The 21,389-nt window shown below is 55.0% G+C and overlaps 1 protein-coding gene across 4 annotated transcripts; it reads right to left on the bottom strand.

Annotated features, from left to right (window-relative positions):
* Positions 1 to 344: 344 nt before the first annotated feature.
* Positions 345 to 21,343, bottom strand: PIAS4 (protein inhibitor of activated STAT 4). 4 transcript variants are annotated; one of them, XM_081136810.1, is made up of 12 exons: positions 21,277 to 21,338; positions 18,510 to 18,606; positions 15,948 to 16,374; positions 9,045 to 9,129; positions 8,254 to 8,295; positions 7,807 to 7,897; positions 7,567 to 7,695; positions 7,342 to 7,447; positions 4,482 to 4,555; positions 4,233 to 4,393; positions 1,457 to 1,587; positions 345 to 835 (listed from the first exon to the last, which is right to left on the bottom strand). In XM_081136810.1, exons 3-12 carry the CDS (start codon positions 16,369 to 16,371, stop codon positions 567 to 569), a joined length of 1,512 nt encoding a protein of 503 aa, XP_080992936.1. In that variant the 5' UTR covers positions 16,372 to 16,374; positions 18,510 to 18,606; positions 21,277 to 21,338; the 3' UTR covers positions 345 to 566. The 4 variants fall into 4 exon arrangements, with proteins under 4 accessions (XP_080992936.1, XP_080992938.1, XP_080992935.1 ...); XM_081136812.1 differs by having other exon boundaries at positions 18,510 to 18,567; positions 21,277 to 21,314; XM_081136809.1 differs by lacking the exon at positions 18,510 to 18,606 and having other exon boundaries at positions 21,277 to 21,343.
* Between the last annotated feature and the right edge of the window lie 46 nt (positions 21,344 to 21,389).

Genomic DNA, 21,389 nt, shown 5'->3' with positions numbered 1-21,389 from the left:
CTCCCTCCCACCCCAACCCACTCCATGGCTTCTTGGCTAAAATGCTCACTGCTCAGAGGCCCATTCCAGGGTCTCTGGCTGAGAGGACAGTTCGCAGAGAAGAAAAGCAAAGGAACAGATGAATGTCCAAGTCGTGGCTGCTGCCAGGGAGCCCCTCAGTCCCCCTTGCTGCCCCTACCAGCCCCAGGTCCCTCTGTACCAGCTGGAATGGTCATCGAAAGAGAAGGGGCATCTGGGAGGGTGCAGTGTCCTGCCCACCCCTCTTCTGGGTTCTGACTCTTGCTGGGGAAGCAGCTGTGTGGGTGCCTTGCCTTGTTTTTAAGAGTTTGTTTGCTTTTTGTTTCTTTTTTTTTTTTTGTAATTTTACTTTTTTTTAATCCTCCAATAGGAGTCCAGAGGTACAGGTGCCAGGATCCAGGGAAAGGGGTGGAAAACCATATGAACAACAATAAAAAGGAAAAAAAAAAAAATCACTCCTCCCTCTGCACCCCAAGGCCCGCCTGCGCCCCTCTGCGTGGTGAGCACCAGGAAAATTGAGTGTCCAGCCGGTTGGTGATGACGAGCAGTCAGCAGGCTGACACCAGGCCCTTCTGGAAGGGGCAGCGGCGCTTGGGCCGGGGGCCGTCCTCATCCTCCTCCTCCTCATCTTCCTCCTCCTCCTCCTCTTCCTCTGAGGACGAGGAGCTGTCCAGCGTGAGGTCCACCACATCAGCTCCCGGCTTCCCATTTTCAATGCTGCCCACTGTGCTGCCCCCGCCTCCAGAGCCCCCAAGCATGCTGCCACCACCACCGTTGACGTTGGGGCTGGATAGGAGGCCATTGGCGTCTGAGGTGCCTGAGGGTGACAGGGACAGATGCTCAGGACGACTGCTGACCCACAAAATGAGGAAACAAGGTGGCAAGGGGCAGAGGCAATCCTGGGATGCCATTTCTGACTCATGTAGAGGGCCTCCTGACGTTGGGGAGCACCCTGTATAGGACCCGCACAAAGCAAGTGCTCAATAACTGCGTGCTGCCTGCAGGGCAGAGTTCTGAGCCCTGTTCCGTTCCACTCTGTGGGAATCAACTCCACTGGAGTGGCTGTTTTATTTTTTCCTTTTCATTTAAAAAAAATATTTTATTTATTGATTTTAGAGAGAGAATGGAAGGAAGAGAGAGAGAAACATCAATTTGTTGCTCCACTTATTTTTATGCATTCATTGGTTGATTCTTGTATGTGCCCTGACCAGGGATCAGGGCGAGTCGGGGTGATGTTCTAACCAACTGAACTACCTAGCCAGGGCTCTTTTTTTTTCCTTTTTGGTTTTCCTTTTTGTCTTTTTTCATTTGGGGTGGCCCCTTTTAGATGAAAATGTCACATGGCAGGACACAGGCCAAACTCAGAAATCGCCAAACCCTCAGAATAGGGATTGGGGCAAACAATGGGGCAGTTGGGGGCCCCGGGCCTGGGACTCACCGAGCACGAGGATGGGGCACTGGGGGCTGCAGCTGCGCTCCTTCTCGGCACGGATCGGGCACCATGAGCCATCTACCAGGTATTCAATCTCATCGGCATCCTCGCACTCACTCAGGATTTTGGAGAGGAGCCTAGGCAGGGAGGGGGGAGAACGGGGGGGGGGGGAGGAGCTGATGCTTAGGCCAGCTGAGCTGCACCCTGCTCCCCTGGACTCTGGTGGGATGATTGCTAAGCCATTTTCTTCTTTGTAAAAGAAGTTTCAGGAAAGCACCAGTCAGGGCCCAGTGATCTGAGGTCCTGAAGGGAGAGAAGGCCACCCAGTCTTCTCTCCCTTGCTTGGGGCCTGCACAAGCTGGGCCCTCCGGGGGGTCTGCAAATTGCTTTGAAGGCTTGCAGTCACCCACTCATGGCATGGTGATAGGACTCCCTCCAACTCCTTAAAAGCATAGGGTCTGGGGGGCTGCCTGCAGGAGTGTCCTTCTCACCCAGCCCCTTAACAGAGTGGCCCCCACCCTGGCATCCGGATTCTGTGCTTCCCTCATTTTTACAGATAAGGACACTGAGGCTTGAAGGGCAGGTACATGCTACTCAAAGCCCTCTGGAGAGGCTGTAGGGTAGAGCAAGAGGAAGAAGCGGGGCCTCCTCAGTCCCACACAGACAACAGTGTCTCCCAGAGCGCACCCATGGCAAACCAGGCCCAGTGAGGGGTGCTCTGACCCTGGGTACTGGCTGCTAAGGTACTGTCAGCCAGGCCCATTTTACAGATGGAGGAACTAAGGCCCAGGGAGGAGGAGTGAGCTCCCTGAGGCCACAAGACCAGGTGGCAGCAGGCCTGGGTTGCAGTCCAGTCCCTGCTCCCTGACATTTCCTGGCCACAAGGCCCTAGTCTCCCCCACAGCAGGATGAGGTGGGCACAGTAGCCACCATCTCCAGCAGCTGGGGGGACCTTAAGAACAGCCAGTGCCCAGGCCAGGCCTGGTGCAGAAAACACATGCTGCAGTGGCAATGGGTCACCATGACCCCCAGCACTTGTTCAATGTCAAAGATGCACCTGCCTCCAAATGAATTTGACCATCTAGGTCACAGTCACACAGGAGGGAGGCTGTCGCTGTTCCAGGACACCCTCTGGGGCTGATGGGGCCCTTCCCATCCCTACCCTGAGGCCTCCTCTCCATCGCCACACTCAGAGACCAACCACCCCAGGGTCACCCTTGTGTGAACACAGCCTTTTCTGCAATGTACTTCTCCACCTGGAAAAATCCTACTCACCCTCCAAAGCCCCACTCTATACAGCTCCTCTTCCTCCTCCAGGCAGAGTATAAGCAACAGTATCTGGGTCTGGCTCAGTTCCCCCATGCCCCCATGCTCAGGTGGGGGTTCCCTGAAGATAGGGTCTGGAACAGAGTCCTTTTGGGGACACATGGATCACCTAGCTCAGGGCCAGGGAGGAACAGATGGCAGAGCCTCGAAGAACAAATACACGAACCAAAAACTCTTCCTCCAGCAAGCTTCCAAGGCTATGCCAGGTCCCATGAGCTTGCTGGGATCGTGGTCGCTGTGGGTCAGAGCCACCATCCCCAGCTCTGCCAGAGCTGCCACCACCGGAGCCTGAGTGACCCACTCTAGGACTGTTGTGGGGAGGGAAGGCGGGTGCTGAGCTGCACAGCTGCCAGGCTGGGAACAGAGCTGCCATTCAGGCCCAGACCTCATGCCCAGCCCCAAGGGCCTCCTCATTCCACCCTGAGGTTGGACAGCACAGGGGGCTGTGGCTTGGCCCCTCCGGGGAAGGGACCCAGGCTCAGAATTGGCTAAACCTCAGCTTGAGTCCTGGCCTGGCTACCTACGAGCTGGAGGGTCCCAGGGCAGGTGGGTGCCCCCCTGAGCTTCAGTCTCCCCATCTGAAAGGTGAAGATGATTAAGGCCCACCTCCTGGGACAATTGGAAGGGAGGCCTTGGTAAGACCCTGAGCATGATGACCAAAGATAAGTGCTTGAATGAGGGGACAAATTCACACCTAGCTGCTGTAGGTCATTCCTGTCCCTACTGTGTGCACACACCCCTAGCTTCGAGTCTCAGTTTTCAAGGGCTGGCGAGTCCAGAATTGAGTGACTAGCTTCTGTCTAGGCTGTCGCCTCTCCCTGCCCCCGCTTGACTCCAGGGACGGGTGGGTGTGGCCAGCGCCTGGCAGGAGCTACTCAGTCAGGTGCTGGGCTCAGTTTCTGGAAACCTAAGACCTAAGCAAAGTTTCCCTTTTGGGGAGAACGGCCTTTTGCCCCTTGTCCCCAAGTGGCGTGGGAAGGGCCTGCTTGTTAGGCTGAGGGACAGTATGGCCACATGCCAGTGCCATCTAGGAAGGGGACAAGGGGAATGTGACCAGAATTTGGTGGAGACATGTCCTTTTCACCTTTTTATGGAGGGTGTGACTAAGGTACTGAACGAACTTCAGGAAACAACTTTGTGCATTAGAATGGAGGTAAGGGGTTCTCAGGTCCCCATGTTATATGGGGGAAAATAGCCTCCAGGAACACAAGGTCATCCAGAGAATAATGGACTCCTGGGTCCAGAGCCCTACTTCTGAACCCTAAGCTATAGTGCTGCTGCCTGCACAGTAAAAGCCCTAGTAAGTGCCTTTCTTTGTAACTTGGGACTTCCAAAGCTCCAAAAGGCCACAGAGGCCACGAAGTTGCATGGCTCTGCTGCTCATTCCCCAGAGGCCCACGAGAGGTGAGGTACAGCCCAGTAGGCAGTGCAGTCCCTCTGTGTCTCAGTTACTCACCCATCTATGATGAGCTGGTCGTAGGGGGCTGGTTTGTCACACACCGGGCACATCCAGGTAGGCTTCTTCTCATTCATCTGGAGGTAAAAGACAGCATCGAAGCACTGCAGGTGGGCGCAGGTCTCTGCCCGGCAGGGCACGGACAGCCGCATCTTCACCAGCTGGGGGGAGGGGAAGAGGGTGTGAGCAGGCCACCAGGGAGCCCCCACATAATGCACAGGTGAGGGGGAAGGCCCCACATTGACTCACTGGGCAGATGAGAGAGACCCGCACGCCGGTGGTGGCAATCTCACTGTCAGGGTCCAGGCGGAGCTTCTCTTTGACTGCAGAGAAGGGGGTGGAGAGTGTCAGTGGGGAAGGGGCAGAGGTGCCCACAGGGCCAGGCCAGGATGTAAGTTGGGCAGTAGCCACAGTTATTTCTGACAACTTGGGTGCACCCATGAGGTAAACCAACCCACAGGACTTTTCTGGAAAGATATAGGCAATATACAGCTACCAACAGAGCTATCCTCTGTGCCTGTTAATTCCAATGAAAACTATCCCTGAAGCCTCAGTAGGGAGGCAGGGCCCCTGCTTCAAGACAGTGCCCAATAGGGAGGACCAAAGCCACAGTCCAGGAGTGCCCACCACAGGCCCTGCCAAGGACGAACAAACCCACCAGCACAGCTCCCCTTGCATAAATGTTACTTCTCTAATAAAGAAAAAGATGGCAATGCCACCACAAAGTCACACACAACATGGAAACGTGCTCACAACAGCACTCAAAGTCCCCTTCTCCACTGTTGGAAAAAAGACTAGAAGGAAATACACCCAGTGCAGCCCTGGGATTGGCCTGCAGGGGGTGCTCAGTCTTCCTTCCCCCCTTTTCCCGCATGTTCTCAGGGAGACTGGTGGACAAACCTCAGAGGCGTACACAGTTCAACTCCATCCCCAGATGGTTCAGGGCAAATCAACCCTGGGTCCTGCAGAGTGGAGGCCACCCAGCTTGGAGCCAGAACTGCCCCACCCCCATCCCCACTCCATGACTCTTGTCCCCTCCTCCAGGAAGCCTCTTCTCCCCTCCCATACTGAGTTGGCTTGCCCCCATCCCAACCAATCACACTTCACTATAAATTTCCACCCCACCATTGTTCCCCTCTCTGGCTAACAAGTACTAATGGTGGATCCAGAGGCCTTGGCTCATCGAAAAGACCCTGGGCAGCTAAGAATGGATGCAGTGTGCACTGATTTTTTTTAAAAAATTGATTATATTCACTATTTTTCTTTTTTTCCCCATCACTATTTATCCCCTCCCTTGATTTTCTTCCTCTCTCCCTTTCCCTCTACCTATCCTCCCAGTGCAGAGGGGAGAGGTAGAGGGAAAGAGGAGGGAGGGAGGGAGGGAGGGAGGGAGGGAGGGAGGGAGGGGAAGGGGAGGAGGGAAAGAGAGTGAAAGAGAAACATGCATTTGGTGTTCCACTTATGTATTCTACATTCATTGGTTGCTTTTTTTTTTTTTAAATTGTTTGCTTGGGGGGGGTGGACTAAAGGCTTATCCTTTTTTTTTTTTTTTTTTTAAATATATCTTTACTGATTGCAGAGAGAGGAAGGGAGAAGGAGACAGAGACAGAAACGTTAATGATGAGAGACTCATTGATTGGCTGCCTCCTGCACATGCCCACTAAGGATCATGCCTGCAACCGGGCATGTACCCTGACCGGGAATCGAACCGTAATCTCCTGGATCATAAGTCAATGTTCAACCCCTGAGCCAAGCCAGCCAGGCCATTGGTTGCTTTTTGTATGTGCCCTGATCAGAGATTGAACCCACAACCTTGGCATATCGGGATGACACTCAGTATCCAGCCAGGGCTGCACTGGGTTTTGAAGCAAGGCCTGACTCCCCCTGACAGAGAAGAGTGTGCATCAGGAAGGGTTCAAGTGAGACCAAAAAAGGACTTCCCAGCTGTAACTAGAAGTTCCATTGGTGATGATGCCCAGCTTGGGACTGGCTGTAGAAAGGAAGCCAGGGACTTCCTTCAGCAAGCAAACCTGACAGTCCATCCTAGCAGGAGCCTGGGTTGTCACATACATTCCTCCAGCCCACAATGCTGCAAGGCCCCTGACTCCTCACTGAGGAGCCAAGCCAGGCCTCTATGTGCCCCACCCCCATCCTGTGGGCTGCTGGTCCCTGGATGAGTTCTGGTCAGTCCCCCTGCTGAACCTTGCCCTGGCCAACAGGCACTCTGGTCAAACTGGCCATTGTCTCCACAAGCAAACAGGCAGGTGGGACTGCGGGTTGAAGAAAGGGCCCTTTGAGGGAAGAGGCAGGCAGTAGGTGGGGTGCACAGACTGAAGCCCTGGGATCCTAGAGCCCTAACTCTGCCACTCTGCACCTCAGTGACCCCACTGGTCAGATGGCATCATAAGTCATCCCAGAGACCAGAAAGGGCCAGTGATTTAACCACACAGCTGCCAAGTGAAGGAATTCCTGAGAACAAGCTGTGGGCTGGACTGCCCTTGGTGCAGGGACACAGGGAGAGACAGAACCACTTCTGTGTTTTGTCTGCCAGTTTTGATAGTGGGTTTTTTTTAATGCTCTGCCCCCCCCCCCCCATTTTTTGACTGTCAAAAGTATAAAAACAAAACAAAACAAAAAGAATAGAACAGCCTTACCATTTCTAGTCAGATCTGGGTCATCCCCCATGTACTTCCAACCATGAATCCATCCTCTGCTCCCCCTCTCCAGCTCCCAGCCCCACCCACCCCATTCCCTGCACTGCAGCCATCACGCCAGAACCCATCACCTGAGGTCTTCCTCTCCTCAAAGCTCCTGCAAGACTCCAAACAAGCCCCACATGCTCAGCCCACCCAGACCCCATGGCTCACTTGAGTCTGTAAGCACACCTTGCCATCCTTGCCTCTGGCCTCTACATTGACAGTCCAGCATCCTCTAAAGACCTCCAGAGCTCCCTGACCCTCAGAGTGATGAATGAACACTGGAAGGTCCAAGCTCCTCAATGGAGCACCCCCTGCAGACAACAAGCTCCTCACATCCAGCAAAGGAAGGGTAAGCAGTGAGAGAGCCAAAACCACCCTCAGTAACCAAGAGAAGGCACTGCAGTGCTCACCCAGCGCCTTGCACAGCTCCGGATGCTTGACCCCGATGGTTTTCAACCTCTGCAGCAGCTCTGAGGAGGTCAGTTGCCGCACCAAATATAAGGCCACCGAGTAACTCTAGGGGTAGAGAGGGGAGGGGTGTCAGGTCTGGGTGGGGCCAGGCAGGGTGAGCAGAGGCAGGGTAGGAATGGCAGGGCCAAAGGGGCGAGCAAGTGGACAGCACGCACCCCACTCACCTTGCCATAGTTCCCCCAGGTGACAGTGATGCGGTTGGTGGCCGAGGACAGGTACATGAGGTGAGTGAGGTTGATGGGGCGGCAGGGCCTTTTGGGCTCCACTCCGGGCTTATTTGAGGGGTAGTAGCCCTGAGAGCAGATGGGAGACTTAGCCACCACAGGTGGTCTATATCCCTGCCCCTCTCTCCATGCTCGCCACCCCCAGCAACAGATTGGGGGCTGCCTGGGGACCCTGCTCACCGGAACTGAGCAGTAGCTGTGGTTGACTTTCACAGCAATGTTGGGTGGGTACTGGTCCTCCTGAGGGCTGCTGGTGTCTGAGTAACAGATTCTGCAATGACAATGCGTACCATGGGGCCGAGGGTAGGGGAAGGGCTGCTGGGAAAGGCAGGGATGACAGACCGGGGCCGTGTCTGGCCTGATGGGTAGATCACAATGCTGGGCTGCACATGGGGGTTTTAGGGCCCTGTGTCTGGCCTGAGTGGGGATGGATGGTGGTGTGTACACAGCCAAGGCAGCCAGCAGGAAGAAGGAACAGGCTCCACCTCTAGCTGGGAGCCTCAGAGGGGCTGTCATGAGGGACGGGGACCTGACTTCAACACACTTGGGATGGGACACGGCAGGGCTGTAGCCACCCAAGGCAGAAATAGCCAAGGGTTCCCTCGGGGCCGGCACACCTGAGCTTACCTTAGGACGACCTGCACGGCCTTGACCCCAGGCTGCAGTTCTCTGTGCCCCAAGGAAACCACGGGGAAGGAGAGGAAAGGAGGGGTCAGTGAGATGGGAGTACACCTGGTACACCATGCCAACCCTTCAGCTGGGTGAACACTGGCCTCTCCTGGGCTAGCCAGGCAGCGTAACCCGCTACCTCCCTTGGCAACCGAAGGCCGATAGGTGCCACCTAAAATGTTCTCTCCTGCCATTTACTCACTGGTGACTTGGGGCAATGACTTCCCCTCTCTGGACAATGGGGGGCTGGTGTGGATATTAAGTAGGTTGTTGGTTGCGGGCCTGGCATGTGCTGAGTGCCCCGACAAGCAGCTGCTCCAGTGGTGATTGCTGTCTCAGCTGGAGACGGAGAGTCTCAGAGAGCAGAGTCGGAGACCTGGGGACAGCCCAGTGTCTTTACCTGGGCGACTCTGCCCCAGGGGACACTGGCTATGTCTGGGGACATCTGTGGTCATCATGACTGGGGTGCTCCTGGCACCAAGGGGGTGGGGGCCAGGGATACTGCTCAACACCCTACAGTGCCCAAGATGACCTGGCCCTGATGTCAGCAATGCTGAGGGGGACAGACTTTGCTAAAGGGAAGCACTGGTCCACCTCCCGGGACTGCTGTGCACATGGACCCTGAATGGAGTGGGGGTGAGAACGCAGGTTCTGCACCAGATCTAGCTAAAGGCTCTCCTAGGCCACCTGGGACCACACCCACCCACTACCTAGCCACGGAGGTCGGCAGAGGGTGGGGCCCAGAGCACCTGGAGTTCCTGATCAGCTCCACCTGTCTGGGTGTCAATGCGAAGATGCACGGGCTCTCTTGAAGCTTCTCGTTATTCTGTGGAACTAAAGACAAACATGGGATCAGAGTCATGTCTGGTCCTTGGCGAGGGCGCCAACCATGGTCATGGTCATTTCTACTGCCTGGCCCTCTTCAGACCTGGAAGCAGGAAATGGAAGGCTGAGTCCTGCCAGGCAGGGATGAGGGTGAGGGTGAACCTGCTCCTTCTTGGGGTTGAACCTCAACCTCAGGGAATGCTTACTACTACTCACTCCCCATCTCCCCCACTGAGGGCCAATCTCAGAGCAGTGGCCTTCTCATCCCTGTGGAGTTCAGGTGTTTATTCAGGAAAACTGAGAACTGCTCCGCTAGGGGAGAAGAGCTATGCTGGGCTGGGAGGATGCAGCACAGATGGACCATGCACCCTTGGGCCAACCTGCTCTCTTTACACCAGCAACAACTCTGTCCCCACCTCGAGCGGCTGTTCTGGCACATCTGGTGAGCATGTGCTCATCAGTGCAGACGCCACTCACACATATAGGATGACAAATGCTCAGAGTAATACATTACTCAGAATGGTCTCTATCAGCAGAAGACCATTAACCACCTAAATGCCAGCCAACGTGGTCTAGCTAAGACATACTCTAGGAGGTCGCATAGAGAGGAATACTATGCAACTGTGAAAACAGGTAACAAAGAATCAAGATGCTCTTTGTGTTCTCATAAGGAGTAACCTCCAAGGTGTTCTGGTTACCTGAAAGTAGCAGGTGCAGAGACGTGTGTTTATCATGGGGCTACTTGTGCAACCAAATGGAGGAAGGGGGCCTGTGCAAGTGCACATTGGCTTATCTGTGCAAGAGATGTCTCTGAGGGGGATTGGGAGAGGGAGCTTTTAAAATTTATACCGAAAATCCTTTAGAACAGGAGTGGGCAGACTGTTCCATAAACAGCTAGAGTATAAATATTTTAGGCTTTTTTGAGCCACAAGGTCTCTGCCTTTATGTCCTCACTCTGCTTTGCACCATGGAAGCTGCCAGAGATGGTAAGTGTATACATGGGTGTGACCATGCACCAATAGAACTGGTTTAGGAAAACAGGCAGCCTGTGGGGTTGGCCCCCACCCTAACTGGCCAACCCCTGCCTTAGAACCTTCTGAATTCCAAACCACAACAGGTAACCTATTTAAGCAAATGTGATTCAAACTTAAAACCAGTTCCAGCTTAGAAGCCAGACCGTCTGGGTTTGTACCCCATATCTATGAGGGGCTGCACACCCCTACAGTGGTCCAAGCCTAGGCACCCTCCATGCACAGGATCCACTCTCAGGGTACACAGCCAATTACTTAGCTGGTGCTCAGTAAGAGGTGACTGCTGTAATCGCAACACTGCTGCCAATTCATGCTTGTTTGTTGAGGGCCCTGCTAGTCCCTTCAGAGTCCTGAATGGGGCCCTGAGGAGGGCCACCTAATTGGTTACGGGAACACTGGCAGGCCACCTGCAGACACCTCAGACCTGTGCAAACAGCCCAGGGGCAATTATTTATTTATGAGGAGAAGGTGGCCTCACAATATCTGGGCTGCCAAGACTGGGTGGGAGGTCAAAGATACCAACCTACCTCACAGTGTCCCCCAGGGAGAAAGGGAAAGGGACCCCAATAGGCTTCTTAGGAGCCACCCACTGGCCAGGGAGCTCTGCCAGCAGAAACAGTGCAAAAAAAGTGGGCAAGCCGGTGGTGGAAGAACCAAAACCCAGGGTCCCCTTCCTGGAAGGGCTCCTATTTCTCGATGAGGCTGCTGTGAGGAATCAGCCACCTCAGACCAATGACACAGTGGAAAATCAGAGTTCAAACTGCTCCCTCAGGAAGCCAGGTGGCTATCGGGAGGTGAGCTTCCACCTCAGCTAGGACAAGGCACATCTTATACCATCGGGAGGGGGGTGGGGGTTCCCCAAACCCAGGTCTTCATCAGCTCCACCTTTAGCTGTTCGGGGCTGAAATGCGGGCAGCATCCATGACTCTTGTCACATCCACTCCTCCATCAACTCCTCAGCCAGTCCTGCTGGTACCCAGTGCTCTCCCTCTTCCACCACCCACTGCCTGTTCTGATCAGTACAAATACCACTTGCTGGTGTCCAGGCTCCAGAGGCTCACCGTCTGCTACATAAGGCCTCAGGGGGATGTTCTGTCTAGCCCTGTAGCCGTAATTCCACAGCAGCTACCCTGGCCTCCTTTTTCTGCTTCTTACCTGCCAAATACATTGAGCCCTGGGGTTTTTGCATGTGCCACCCCTCTTCCAGATCACTCCTCCCTCAATGATATCCACCTCCCTGGTGTCTTTTAAATTTGTGGAAATGCCACCGGGAAGAAAGCCTTCTCTAAGCATTTTTATTTAAAAACTGCACCACCTGCCCTGGCCAGCGTGGCTCAATGGTTAGAGCATCAGCCTGTGTGTGCACTGAAGGACTGCAGGTTCGATCCACCATCAAGTACACATACCTGGGTTGCAGGTTTGATCCCTGGCGCTGATTGGGGTGCCTGCGGGAGGCAACCAATTGATGTGTCTCTCTCACATCAACGTTTCTCTCTCTCTCCCTCCCTCCCTCCCTTCTACTAGCTCTAAAAATCAATGAAAAAAATGTCCTCAGATGAGGATTAACAATAAAACCCTGCACCACCCCCTTCCCCAACCCTTGCAATTCTGGCACTCCCACCAGCTTTCCTGCTCCATTTTTCTCCAAAACCTTTACCTCCTAAGAATCAACACAATGTCCAGGTGTCTTTAGGTCATCATGGACACCAACTGAACCAAAAAGTACTTTAGTCATCACTCACACTGCTGCAAGCTGGGCAGACATGGATGCACGCCCCTCCCAGCCCGTTCACAACCATGAGCCTCTGTACCTCCTCTGCACTAAAGGGAGGGAACCCCCTGAACTGAGTCCTCCAGGCAGAGGGAATTCTGGGAATCAGCCCTTGGGTAGATCCGAGACACTGACCAACCAAGACGGCCTGCACATCCATCTTCACCCTCGGCTGCCAGGCAACCTCGCAAACTGCACCAGCAAAAAATATTTAAGGGCCTGAGCAGATGCTCACAATATACTGGGGAGGGGGAGGGGGACAAAACAAACAGTCAGGGTACAGCCACGTCTTCATAGGGTTGCACCACACAGAAAAGGCAGGAAGCCCACACTGCCAGTAGGGATTCTCCAAGGGGCACAGCAACAGCCGGTTTCTCTGCTACTATCCCATGTTTTCTACGATGAACACGCAATTTTGCAGAAGTTTAAATGAAAAGGAGATTTGAAGAAGTCAATTGATGGGACTGGTCTTCCATCTCACTGGCCTGAAGCCTGTCTACTGGCAGCCTGGGACCTGGGATGCCATACGATTGTCTAGGCTCCCACATCATAGGATGGGACTGGATATGTAACCACACCTGGCTGTGGGACAGCAGGCAGGCCACTGTGCCTCAGGGATCATACATGCCTCAGAAAGGACTCCAAGAAAACAAGACCTGGAAAAGCTCATGGGGTCTTCAGCAACTCCAAAGCCCTCGGGACAATACCCACGCTTCCTCTTGGTCCACTCATCTCATGTTTTTTGGCCTCTGTTCTCCATCTCTCCTCCTGTGCCACACCATGCTCTGATCACAATGGCCTCCATTCATAAGCTCTCTCTCACCGCTGGAATGGCTTCATGGCTGGAACACACTCCCCCAATCCCTCCCTTTGTCCAGTTTATTGCTACTCACCCCTCAGGTCTGGACAGGAATGCCACCTCCTCCAGGAAGCCACCTCCCCACAAATGCACAGTAAGGGGCTCCTGTTATTGATAGCCCCCTAAAAACCCTGCATTCCCCAATCAAAGCATTCCTAACCTGGCACTGTTTATAATCACCTCTAGTGCAGCTTTCTGGCAAAATGTGCCAGGCCAGGGACCCTACTACCTTCTTGTTGCTTAGGCAATGTCAGTCAAAGGGCTCAGGCTAAATGAAGAACATCTGAACAATAAGGTAGGCACCAGACCAGCAGCTCTCAACTACCTGGGTGCTGACTACCTCTAGGGCATGTGGAGAACTGGGGGGGGGGGGGGGGGGGGCACCTGGAGTTATAAGGACACAGGGTGGCAGTGGGAACAGGCTGAATGGCCCCACACCGTGAGGAGCTGGCCACAGGATGCCGGAGAGCCTCTCAGAGCAGCGCTGCGCCAGGTCATGTTTCCTTCCTTCCTCCTTCAAGTCTCATGATGGCCTCCCTCCCCCACCCAAACCTGACAGGGAGATCTGGGCCTTCCCAGTCAGACTCTGGTTACTGACACCCTAAGTGGCTGGGCTGGGGGGACCCTCAGGCCAGGCCGTAAGATACCTAGTAAGTCCCAAGCTGAAGCAGCATGACCCAGGACCATGTTCCTGGCCCCTCTGAACTCTACTGCAGTCTGTGAGCAAGTACCCCTGCCCTGGGAGTGCTTGGCCACTGGCCTGTCCCAGCTGGGAAGGGGAGGACAGATGGGCTTTTCATGCAGAGAGGAGGCCTGGGGTCCAGAACCTTTGTGTGATTCAGAACAGTTGCTTCCCTGCAGGGGTACAGGCACTGATGATGTGGGGAAGGGTGAGAATCAGGAAGATGGCTGAGTACACAGCCCAGAGCCCCTTCTAGCAATGCTGTGTGACCTTGGGCCAGTCTCCTGACCTTTCTGGCACCAGCCCCTGCCCCCACTGGAGGAGATCATCTGTGTCCTAAGGTCCTTCCAGCTCTGGGTCTGTGGCTCTATTCTTCCCCTCCCCTCACCCACCCCGAACATCCCACTCTGTATGATTTATGTCTACTGTCCAAGTATGGGTTCCGTCTAGAAGCCAGCCAGTGGCTCTTCTGGTGGAACAGACCAGAGCATGTGGGCCTTGTTGTGGCTGGCAGGTAGTAGAGGGAAGCTGGCTGAGCCACAGCCTCCTAAGGTGGCTCCTGGGCAAGGCCAATGCAGCAGAATTCACAGGGAGAGGCACCTAGGGTGTAAGGTAAGCAGACAACTGCTGGTCTGGGAACAGAGGGGACCAGACTGCTTCAGGGTGAGGGCCTATCCTCTGTGAGGCCTCTCCCTAGGAACCCAGGCAGCCCCCAAGGGTCCCTGAGAAAATGGGACTCCCAGAGAAGGGGTACACCTTGGGATAGGGGCAGGCGAGTGGGTGGGAGCAGAGGCAGGGCGGGGTCGGCCTCTTTGTTCTGAGCCACCAGCAGAATAATTCCTGGTGTAGTCAGGGGAGCAGACTCTCCCGGAGATCAGGTGACCAGGGTCCCTGGGGGCTCAGGGCAAAGCAGTGCATTGTGGGGTGGGAGGGACTGCAGGTTTGCAGTGCAGGAAGGAAGCTCATGGTCCAGGCAAGGGATGAGAGGCTGCCAGACACCGTGAGTTCAAAGTCACTCCAGTCCCATTCCCTGCTCAGCGCCAAGCCTGCCCTGCAGCTTCCCAGTGAAAACCCAGCCTCCCCATTAGGAAGATCATTTTGGAATCAGAAACGTCAGCTCAATCTTCAATATCAACTAGCCAGTCAGCCTTGAGGACCCCTAAGCCTCCCAGAGAACCCAGTGGTATGGTGGGGGTGGGTTCCTGCATCTAGAGAGGTTGGGGGAGCAGAGACAGGAGAAGTCATCCTGGAGGAACTCAGGAAGGGGCCTTAGGTGTTGAGCACTGCCACATCAACCCTATGGCAGGTGCTGCTTGGCCAACCTGCTCCCCACCTGGGGGCTGGAGAGAAACACCTCCTCATGTCAGAGAGAAAGCAGTCGAGGGCCTCAGACTCCAGGGGTGGGACTACCAGCAACTCCTTCCTCCACCTCCTGCAGCCTCACCTAGAACTACAGCCCCTCTGGCCCAACTTCACAAAGCCCAAGGTCTGTAAGTAGGAAGAGACAGGCAGCTGCACCCCCCCCCCCACAACTAAGGCAGGCCAAAGGGGGTGAGCTGGCACAGGACTGAAGCTGAAGTTTGCATGCAAAGAGGGGTCCCCTGGCCGAGGAAGGGAGGATGCTGGGTCAGCAGGATGGGAGGGAGTGAACCAAGGAGCCAGGGGCATGATGGGTGGGGGTGTGAAGGGACCGTCACCTCACCTCTGCCATAGCACCCAGGGACAGATTCAAGACCAGGGCCTGGGCCTGGCATGAAGCAGGGGCCAAGTATAGATGTAGGGGTGGACAGGAGATGCAGATGGGTGCAGAGGGTGGCAGGACCCATAGTGATGGCACAGGCTGGGGCTCCCTGAGAAGGGAACTCCACAGGGCAGGAGGGATTTGTCTGCTCCACAGTCTGTGTGTGTGTGTGTGTGTGTGTGTGTGTGTAGGGAGGGGCAACAGGCTCCCTCAGCTGGCGATCAAATATACACTGTGTGAGTGAGCCAGTCAGTGAATGAATAAATGGGGGAGGGGAGACCATGAGAGGGATCTCTAGGAACACTCAGGGACAATCTGAGTGTTAACAAAAGGCCCAGGGCATTCCACTTGGAGCCCTGGAGGCCCAGGAAGCTGTGGCTGGTCAGCTTCCCCAGCTTAAGCTCAGGCAGCTGACACCCACTCCCAGTCCTGGCCAACAGCTTGACTTCTACCTTATGAGGGACCCTAAGTCAGAACCACCCAGCTAGGCCACTCCAGAGATCTGACCATTGGGAACTGGGACCCTCAACTGTTTTAAGCTGCCAGTATTTGGGAAATTTTGTTACATGACACCAGGTCACTAATCTAAAGACCTAAATGTGGCCCCTGTGGTTCCCAGGGGGGACAAAGACCTCTCCTGCCATTTGGCCCATGCTGCTTCTCAGAAAATACTCCATGTTGGGTCATGTGGCTGGCCACAGGCACAACTTGGAAGGCAGGGCTCCCAGAGGAGGTGGACTCACCCAGTTCGGTGGGCTTCAGCAATTCATCTAGCATGTTAAAGAAGGGCAGCTTCACCAGGCGCACTTCTGGCTTGAGGGTCTTGGCAGGCAACCGTCCGAGTCCATTTAAGTACTTCCCATAGAGCACAGGGTAGTCAATGTTCGGGCCTGTGAGTGGAGTCCTGGGCACAGTGCTGGCCCGTTCATAGGTCGAGTGCATGGTCAGGGGATCCAGGGGCCGGTGGGGTTGGGAGACAGGCTCTGAACTCTTCTTGGCGTAGCGTGTCTCGTAGAGCTCCTTTATCTTCTTGAACAGCTCAGGGCTACAGTCAAACTGGACCAGCTGGAGGGCCCGGGTGACAAGTTCGTGCTTAAGTCCACTCTTACTCCGGCCAACAAAACCCAGGAGCATCTGAAGATCGGAGACTCGGAAACTCATCACCATGTTCTGGGAAGAGTAACCACACACATGCTCAGAGGGAGAGGGTGCCAGAGTCAGGAGCCACCAGTGGGGCGTGGGGCTTCCCTGGAGCTGCCTGGGCCAAGTGGGGGGATAACAAAAGGAGGCCCTCATCAGCTACCACCTGATCCCAACCCTCCTGCCCCCTTCATTCTGACTGGTAGGGGTAGGAGCCTAGGAGGAAGCTTTGGCACCAATCCCTCTTGGCCTGGGCTTGATCCCACTTGCACTGCAGCTCACCTTTCACATGATGCCCCCTTCCAGCTCAGCCCTGCTGCCCTTCTCCTCCTCCAAACTTCCTCAGCATCGCCAACACAGCAAAAGCTCCTCTGACTGCCCCCTCCAGCTTCTATTTTAAGTTCCTTTTTTACATCTTCAGACCTAAAAGCATCCCAGGGCAGGAACTGGGAATCCCGCTTTACCAGTCAACAGCCTCAGCCACTCCCTAACAGAGTAGACTGATGGCCCCTCAGTCTCTTCCTTGGAGAGGATGGCAGGATCCACTTTATCAGTATGTAGGAAGGACTGATGAGGTAACTCATGTAAAGCAGAATGAGCGTGCAACCAGTGTCAGCCACAGACATGTTTTCTCTTTGGTCTAGACTAGAGAATGATAGTCACAACTTAATACTAATCACCTACTGGGAACTGAGCTGGACATGTCATTATGTACTTAACTCTGACTCTTAAAACACCCCTGCCAGGTTGGTGTGAGCTGCACATTACAGCCAACGTTCAAACCCATACCCAACTCTGATGCCAGGGGTTGTCTGCCTCTACTATGCTGTCGCCAGCATCGACCTATAGCCGAGCTCTTTACCTGATCATTCCAGCAGGCTTTCTCTACCTGGGCAATGTGGACATGGGAGCTGGACTGTCCTCTGTGTGGGCTGTCTGGGCACTGTGGGGTGTTAAAAAGCATCCCCAGTCCCCACCCACTTGATGCCAGGAGCATCCCCAAATCCCAATCATGACAATTACAAACGTCCCCCAGACATCTCCCAGTGTCCCCTGGGGGCAGAATCAGCCCCGATTAAGAACCATGGGTCTGAGAAGGAGGCTCTGGGAATCCAGCTGCTGGAGAGGCTGTTGATTAAGCTATGGCAAAGTGATAAATGAGGTCTGGCAGGGTCCCTCCAACTTAATCAAACTGAACACAAGAGCTCAATTGATCCCAATGTTTTCTTTGGGGTTGCGTGGAGGTGGCATTCCCTCTGTGAGACTCTGGGACACCAAGGGGAATGAGGGTTCCCCAATATGCTTCATAAGCAAAGTGTCCGAAGGAATGGGCCAGGAGAGTTTCAGATTACCCATGCTGAGCCCTGAAGCTGGCCTGTGATGAATGAAATGTGGTGGGAAAAAGACACTTCCAGGGGGAATGGGAAGAAAAAACAGTACAAGTGACAAAAGTGGATATGGAAAGCTGGCGAGCATGGGGCAGGACAGCAACCAAAGAAACCAATAAATCGCTTAAACTTAACATGAGAAAGTGTTGGAGGTGGGTGGGAACCCTGCCAGGGTTTACGTAGCAGCCTCAATGCCAGGTGACTCTGGTGTTTCCAGTTTCCTGGCTAAGAGTGAGGTGTAGAGTCTGATTCAGGAGCCCTGGGTTCAAATGCAGATTCTGCACTAGGTTCTCCCAGATGACCATGGGTCTACTGTCAGGCCTCTCTGCACTTTGGGTTCCTCATCTTTCAGCGCAAGATGGGAACTCTAAGGTTCCTTCTATCAATACAACACAAGGCTCCTGCTGATGTCAGAGGGGGCTGTCCAGTCCTGACTGCAAAACCTTGAGGGAGACTTTTTCTGTTGTAGGGTCTTCCTCCTACTCCTACAGACATGGAGTGCCTACCATGTGCCAAGTACCACAAGGGCCTTTCTCAGTCACTTATCTCACAGGGACCTGTGAACATTTTGTAGGTGAGAAAACTGAGGATCCCAGAGGGAAGCAGTTGGTCCAAGGCAATGACAGGCTGGCATTTGGACCTTCTACTCACTGGGAACCTGGGAGGACCCTCACTAACCAGCACACCCCCTACCTAGGGACCTAAGCAGTCTGCTGGCCCTGAGTCCGGAATGCTTTGAAACAAAGAGGCTTCACTTCTGTCAGACTGACTTCCTACCTTGAACAGAGAAAAAAGGCTCACAGACAAGATGTTTCTTCTGGAAGAGGCCCAAGGCCTGCGAGGGGAGAGGCGCTGTCATGAGGAAGCTGATGGCCTGCCGTGGAGTCCGACCAGAACACATCTCCTGATGCCATCCTGCCCCTGGGAGACCCCCCTCCTCCCACCCCACCCCCCAAGGCATAGCCCCTTCCACCAGGTTACACATCTGGAGCTGCTGCACCAGCATTCTGGGACACACCCTTCAAGCTGCCACTCAGATTTCTCAGCAGCTGCCACCAAGGAGGAGACTGCCCTTGACACTGGGGGGTAGGCGAAGGAGGGTTGTGAGAGGGGCACAAGCATTCAGGAAGAAGCCCCAAGTGCTTGGCAGATCACTTCCTGCTGAGGCTTCATCCTGCTCCGCCTGCCCCTCAGATTTGTGTTTATAAACAGCACCACAGGCCCCAAGGGCTTCCAGAGTCACAACTAGCTGTGTGCAGAAATATCAGCCTAAATAGAGAAGCAGAGCTTAGCTTAACTTAACCCCCTGCTACAGCATAAGCATGGGAGGAAAGTTAAGACCCCTCTCTCTAGGAAATTGGAGATGGATACAAAATGCTACAAGGTATCTCATGGAGGGTGCCTTGGGTTAAGAGTCTCAGATTTGTAAGTTTATCAACAAGCCCCCTTGTTTTCCCCTTGGACCAGCCCACTCTGCACCCCAAAAGATAAAATCTCCAGCTCTTAATGAGAGGTTAGGAAAGCACCTAAAAGGGGGGACATTTCAATTACACAGAAGGCACTTCACAGTGATGGCAAAAGACTGAAGGGGAAAGAAAGCTCCCTAGGATAGAGCAAGTGGTGCTGCAGACTCAAGTGCCCCTGAACGAAGGCTAGAGTTTTAGAGAACACGAAAAAAGGGTCCACTTAATTTAATTGGGTTGGGGGGGCCTCCAGCCACCAGAGGGTCAAGTAGAGTTCTTCGGATCATATTTCAAGGCCCTGGATGGTATAAAAAAAGACTTCAGACCCTACCCTCTGGCTGGGAGGGTGGGGGCCCAGAGCCACAGTGATGGCCCCTCGAGGAGGTTAAATTTCAGGGCTCCAGAGACTTCAGGCCTGCAGGCTGCCACCTTGGGCTTGCAGAGTGCAGACCTCCACATCTCCAGGACAAGTCTCAATTTCTCCAAACCCTAGAGAAGGGCAGAAGTGTGTATGGTGTAGGTATTGGGGGGGGGGTAAGGTGCTCTGGGGTGAAGCGAGGGTAATACCCTATAATCAGAAAACCTAGAGGGCTGCATTTCAGATCCCAGAGGGAAAGGAAGGGAGATGTAAGGAGAGAGAAGAGTGAGAGAAAAACATTTACAGGTCAGGACCTTGGGGAGGGGAAACCAGAAGGGGGCAGGGGGCAATGCCTCTGTCCTGTGAAGAACTTCCCTGTCAAGGCCCTTAACTTCTCAGGGAAGAAGGGGAGAACCCTAACTGAGTTGGGGCAAGGGTTCTGGAGTCTGACCTCGGGGAGGCACCTGAGAGAAGGTATATCCCTGGGGTGGAGATGCTCCCAGTTCAGTCCCAAGAGGTTAAAAAGGGTCCCAAGCTAGGAGAGGAGGTGGCATCTATGGGATGTGGAATCTGGACCCCAAACTGGAGTAGGAGGAGAGGCAACAGGAGCTATCCTACAGGAAGGGGCCTACCCTGAAACCAGCTAGGACCTCCAAGGATCAACATAAGAGACCAGCTGAAAGAGGAGGGGGGCTCAGAAGCCAGAGCTGGGTGCATAAAAGGATCTACAGCAGGGGTTTGGGGGCTGTGTAGGGAGCGCATGTTATCTGAGAAGTAGGATCATTGGGGAGTAGAATACAGGCAAGCATCTAAGATTTGGAAACAGGCTCTGAAACTGCGAGTGAGATTTAGAGACCCCAGGAGCAGGGTTCCAAAGCCTCACAGATGCTGTCCTGAGGGGAAAGAGGAAGAAAACAGAGTCCAGGAGATGGGAGTTAGGAAGGCTGTGGACCAAGTACAGGGGTCAGAACTCCACGCCAGGGAGCAGGACAAGCTCAATTAACACCGCGACCACTCAGGGGCGAGAGAAAGGGTATCAAGAGGGGGCGGGGCTCTGGGACCCACTCGAGAACCCAACAGGGGCCCCAAACTCCAGCCTGGGGTACAGACCGTAGGAGGCCACATTGTGTCTGGGGGCGGTTGAGGACCCTGGGTCATCATCCCGGATGGTGGGAGCGGTGGTAGAAGGGTCAGGAGACCCTTCTGAGCAGGGAGTCGCCAACCTCAGGTTGGCCTGCTGGGCGAGGAAGAGACCCAGATGCCGGCCCTCTGTGCCGGGAGGGGTGAGGAGGCGAAGACACTCCCCCAGGCCAAAGAGCACGGACCCCGGCTCGGGGCGAGGAGGGGACAAGCAGCCCAGCTTCTCATGCTGCCCGGGGAGACTGTGCCTCAAGCTGGGAGGCGCGGCCCAGTGCCGGTGTTTGGAGAGACTCGAACCCTAACCGCTCAGGCTGGAGCGGGGAGAACCCCGCCTCAAGCTCAGGGCCGATCCCCCGCGCAAAGAGTAGGGTGAGGTTTGGGGGCCCCGCCCCCCGCCTCCGGCCTCCCCGCCCCCCGCCCGCACCCTGAGCCCCTGAGCGGGGGGCGAACTTGGGGGCTGGACGCCGAACCGCAGGCGGGCCGAACCGTGGGGTCCTGGGCCGAAGGCTCAGAACTCGGACTGCCGCCCGGCCCCCGCCCCCTCGGCCGCCCGCCCGGGCCGGCGCGGCCGCCGCTCACTCACTTTGGCCTCCACCAGCTCCGCCGCCATCTTGGCCACCAGCGTCCCCCGCGCCGGGAGCCCCCAGCGTCGCGTCACGTGACCGCCCGCCAGCAGCGGGCGGGGCCGCCGTCGCG

This window comes from Miniopterus schreibersii (assembly GCF_964146895.1).
Source record: "Miniopterus schreibersii genome assembly, chromosome: 4".
Classification (NCBI taxonomy): Eukaryota; Metazoa; Chordata; class Mammalia; order Chiroptera; family Miniopteridae; genus Miniopterus; species Miniopterus schreibersii.
This window is presented reverse-complemented; position numbering and strand designations above follow the sequence as displayed.

What these genes read in the sequence shown, in the direction of transcription:
- PIAS4 (XM_081136809.1), bottom strand. Translation starts at nt 21,303, where the DNA reads ATGGCGGCGGAGCTGGTGGAGGCCAAA. An exon ending in GAGCTGATCAGGAACTCCAG is followed by an intron (nt 8,296 to 9,044) that starts GTGCTCTGGGCC and finishes CTTGGGGCACAG; the next exon opens with AGAACTGCAGCCTGGGGTCA. An exon ending in ACAGCTACTGCTCAGTTCCG is followed by an intron (nt 7,696 to 7,806) that starts GTGAGCAGGGTC and finishes ATCTGCTCTCAG; the next exon opens with GGCTACTACCCCTCAAATAA.